The following is a 5000-nucleotide window of genomic DNA, read 5'->3' as shown; positions in this document are numbered from 1 at the left end:
AGTATAGAGCAGAGACTACAGTATAGAGCAGAGACTAGTATATGCAGCAGAGATTTACAATGACTACACTACACCACCTCTCCCACGCTCTAATATTATGAGCACTATAGAATCACAATGAGGAGATGAGATGAATATACTATCTTGTTGTTGTTGTTATGTATAGATTTAAATATTAACAATGACCAGCTAGCTTACATTATCCCGCTTATTACATGAGACTTAATACATAAATTAATACATTGACCCTAAAGTGAAGTATTTCCTTGCTTACGGTAATGAAACTATTCAAAGCCTCGGAAACAAGGAAGTGAGTGTTGATCAAATGGAATACATTTTCGGGTACTGCATCGTCTATTTCTCGCTTCAAATGTTTTCAAAATAATTGTTGAGAGCAACGTTTAGTTGTAAATTACATTGTGTGTGTTTGTTTACATGCTGAAAATATTTACATATTAGACAAACGCACTTTGAATGGAAAATATAGGGGATAAATAGAATTGGTAGGGCTTTTTTTGTATAAAACTTTGTAATAAAGGTGATGGTGCAAAACACTCAACCTTAATTCAATTGGCAGATGCCAAAAATATTGTTTTTGATTCATATAAATGATACGTTTAGGGGCATGTCATGTGTTCTACCTGCACAGCCTGTTTGATCTATTCCTAGATCACAATCTACCAGGGCACCCCTGATTTAAAGGAACACTTTGTTCAAATGAGCGCAGCCGTTTCTCTCACCATCGTCAGCCTGCGTGCTCTGTACGCCACACTGAGGGATGTTGGTGCAGAACATCATGCGAACTCTGGGGTCAGTGGTGAAGCACCATGGGTAATCCTCTCCATCTGGGTTCCGACAATAGTTCTCTTTCAGGTCTCTGCGGAACACACAGACATAGTTATACTGTGTGGCCTCTGTGCGTGCGTCTGTGTTTCCACATTGACAGAAATAGAAGGAAAATCCTGGAATCCTGCATGAATATTCATTATTGCTGGAAAATGCTTTTCAAAGCCATAAAATATGGCCTTGAAAAGCATTTTCCAGCGATAATGAAATGTAAGCGGCTGTGTTTAAGGCTGTGTTAAACATGGGGTGTCGTGATTTTTTTTGCCCCCTAAAACATGATCATCAGATTATACTAGGAGGAAGATTTCTTCTTTTCTTAAAAGTGTACAGAAAGTGTTAAAATGACGTTTGTATGTGGCCACACCCACCAGTTCATTAAGTATGCCTGGTTGTCACTTGTCACCATAGCCCACCTGAACTTAAGCCTCGCCCACAGCTGTTGTTGTATGATAATGTGGAAGGGGTTAGGGTTATGATGTCACTAAAATGGTGCTATTTCGATTTCAGGAAGAAACCAAAAATACACAGGGAACAAGCCCAAAGTAACAGCATGAACAGATCTACAAGCTCAAAATATTAAATATAGTGCAGTGCAGCAGACACCTTGTTACATGTATTTTTCAGACAAAATGATTATATATTTTTCAATACAGAATGAGATCATATCGGTGATATCGGTTATCGGCCATAACAGCAATTATATATATATATATATATATATATATATATATATATATATATATATATATATATATATAATATATATAGATATATAGTGAACAAACACTGAACTGATATATGAACAAACACTCTATAGCAATACAAGAAAACGTTTGGGTTTTGATACAAAATATCACTAACCCTACCGTGCGTGCGTGCGACTTACTTGCAGTGATAGCTCTTGGACGTGAAGGTGTGGTTGTGGGGAGACTGGGAGTCCCAGCGCTGGCAGGTGAGTCCAGTGGGTGTTACATCAACAGTTCCCCTGTAGCCCTCTCCTCTGCCATGGAAGCACTCGGTCGTCTCCATCACATTGCTTTTGACAGGTGTGTCTGTCGATGAAAGAGAGAGCATGATGCATGGGGCATTAGCCAAAAATGACATCTTACAGTTTATAGTTCATTTTAAGATCAGATTATTTCAAAACCACTCTGAACCACATGCCAGAGAGAAGTAAAGGTTTTATTATGAAAGTGTCTTTAGTACAGTATGGTGACCAAAGGGCTAATTAATATGACAGCTCCCTCTAGGGGTTCAGGAGCTCTATAACTGGATTCCACTCCAGTCATGCCTGAAAACTATGGAAATTCTTATAAAATATATATTATATTAATTAATATTAATATTATATTCTAATATTAAAATTACAATTTAACCGATAGCCGTTTTTATTTCCCCCTTTTGTGCCAGGGAAACAAATACATCTTCAATACAAGAAATACATGTTCAGAATCTACAGCTTGGTAGGCTGCAGATCACACCAACACACCAACATTAAAGGCTTTCATCTTTTTAACTTTGAGTGCCCGGAAACCATATCTGCTCTACTTCTATAATCTCTGCATGTAAGACTCTGCAGGGTCCGAGCTGCTATACTCTCCAAAGCAGCAACATGTGAGAGTTCATTGACCGCGAGTTCATGAATGTTACGCATGGCCTGTGCATGATAATGTGTGAAGTTCCTAGATGTTATGGCCCCTAAACCAGGCCATTCTTTTTTTCTTCTCCGGCCTGTACGCTGCATCTAAAAATAGACGTGAGCTGGTTATGGCGGTAAACAAAGTGGCAGGGCCTCGACAAAGAAACACTTTGTCTCTGCGTCTCTCTCCGCCTTGTTTTGATTAAGACCAACTGGGTCGTAAACTTGGTCCGTTACCAGCAGGCAGGCGCCCGTATCAGAACAGAGAGAGGCTGAAAGACCGAGCAAGAGAGAGAGAGAGGGGGGGGGAGGGGGGTTCATGCAGATAGAGGAAGCCACAGATGGGACAACAAGAGACAGAGATGCATTTGACAAAGACATAGATAGACACTGGGATACAGGGAGAGAGGGACTGAAAGACATGGAATGGGACGGGTGGAGAGACTGGCGAGTGGTAGAGATCTGTTTTAGAAGGGAAGCAGAGCACGGGATGAGTGAATCACTATAGCTCCAACATATATGGAGGAATGCCATCTAATAAATTTGGTGCCAGGACTGCTGCTGATGACTCTAACAGGCATGGGCCACTACCAGACCCTGCAGAGAAGGGGGATCTGAGCCCAACAACAACACTGGCATTTTCCCCGGTCCATGTTCCTGGAAACCGCAGTAGCTGTTTCACCTCAATAACTCTTCCACATCATAGGGTCGACGAGGGCAGCCCTGGCTAGAAAAATGCTACCCTTAAGTTTACAGTGATGTAAATAGGTTTTCAATGTAATGGGTCCCGGACCTAGGGGAGGTCTTTTAGATGGGTCCCAGGGACATTTGTGACCGTTTCTGACCGAGGATATAAGTCATTGATTTTGTTATGAAAGCAGGGAATCATAGCTTTACATTGACATGTTGTTTGTTCAGTTTGACCCAGCAGTTTTGGATATATGGCTTATCGAGTAATTTATTGCAGTGTTGAGAAAACAGGCTTGAAAGGTTCACTTCTGTGGACTCTAACATTACACATACAGTAGCTACATGTTTAAGCATTTATTTCATATTTACATGCCAATTTCAGCTCTGACATTTATTTCAGACATGCAATCAACTCATTTTGGATAAAAACAGTCTCCTGAACAGTTAGTGTTGCCGCCATGACTGTCTCAGTATCAAAAAAGAGTCACATTTCATGAGTCCTACTTCAACGACATTAGAGTACAGTACTGAGTACAGTATTGCAACCCAGGAGCCCCGGAGGGTGACATGATTGCATCCTTTCTCAATTTAGTGAGTCTATAAGGATGCAGGATGCCTTAAGGTGAACAAGCGTGCACACAGATCTATGAGCACAGTGGACATGTTGGCCCGGCAGAGGGGCGGAGCAAAGAAAATACGCTGTAGAGAGTAGAGACATTCATGCACGGTCACATGCACACACACACGCTCCACTTGTCTTACACATGGCTTACATGACACACTGCGACATTCTCTCTAGTCGTGGGTGTGAAGAGCGGTGTAAGTGATCTGCTTGTAGCGCGTGTGCGTGACCCCGGTGTTGTGTCTAGCGCGTCTAGCAGAACGTTTATGCACAGCAGTAACTGAGCCCTCGGCAGAATGTACACCGCACGTATGGAGCAGCGTAGAACAATAAACACCCAAGCTCATAGTGCAGAAGGAAAATAAACATTCTGCCTATTAGGGGAGACACAACCAGTGCGTGCGTGCGTGCGTGCGTGCGTGCGTGCGTGCGTGCGTGCGTGCGTGTGCATCTGTGTGAGTGTGCGTGCTTTGCTAAACTTCTGAGAAACTCATTTTAATAGAATTTTACAAATCAACTTTGTGACGATCATTCTGATTCCTGGTCCTCACAAGAACAATGGTAATTTTAAATAAATGCTTTTTAGAGTTGGGTTTTAGGGATAGATTTAGGATTGGGCATTATAGGGGTGGTGGTTGCTCAGGGGTAGAATGGCTGGATGGTATCTGCAAGGTTGCCAGTTCGAACCCGAGCTCCCCCAGAGTTAGTGTCGAAGTGTCCTTGAGCAAGACACCGAACCCCTAATTTCTCCTGATGTGCTGGTTGGTGCCTTGTATGGTTTCTGCTGCCATCGGTGTATGAATGTGTGTGTGAATGGGTGAATGTAATGCACAATCTATGTAAAGCGCCTCGGATAAAGGCGCTATATAAATGCACCATTTACCAACTTGCAGTATGGTGAATATGGGCTCGGCCACACTGATGTCTGCCCAGCTACTGTATGTTTGTTTTGAATTGTTGTGTTTGTTGTACATGACTGATGATGTATCCGACAAACTCTCGATGAGTCGGTCAGATGAGTCGGTCAGGCAGATATTTCTGTTCTGTGATGGATCACTGTGATCACCTGATTCTGAATACATCTGTGTGTGATGATGTTCCATGCAGGTGTACAATATCACGTACTAATCAGGCAAGCACCGTTCATATTCAGACAGAATAAGGCTGACTGTATGGGCTGGGACCGTTTTGTAGCGTGGGAGT

At 42.3% G+C, this 5000-nt stretch overlaps 1 protein-coding gene across 1 annotated transcript in view; it reads right to left on the bottom strand.

Moving 5' to 3' along the window:
• The window catches only part of hgfb (hepatocyte growth factor b), a 28832-nt gene that overhangs the window by 11386 nt on the left and 12446 nt on the right, over positions 1-5000 (bottom strand). The window contains exons 8-9 of the mRNA XM_080761024.1: positions 1733-1898; positions 741-877 (exon numbers count right to left, since the gene is read on the bottom strand). Of these exons, the coding sequence (XP_080617150.1) occupies positions 741-877; positions 1733-1898 (303 nt within the window). The remainder of the gene's footprint in view (positions 1-740; positions 878-1732; positions 1899-5000) is intronic.

This window comes from Protomyctophum bolini, assembly GCF_963924005.1.
Source record: "Protomyctophum bolini genome assembly, chromosome: 4".
Lineage (NCBI taxonomy): Eukaryota > Metazoa > Chordata > Actinopteri > Myctophiformes > Myctophidae > Protomyctophum > Protomyctophum bolini.
This window is presented reverse-complemented; position numbering and strand designations above follow the sequence as displayed.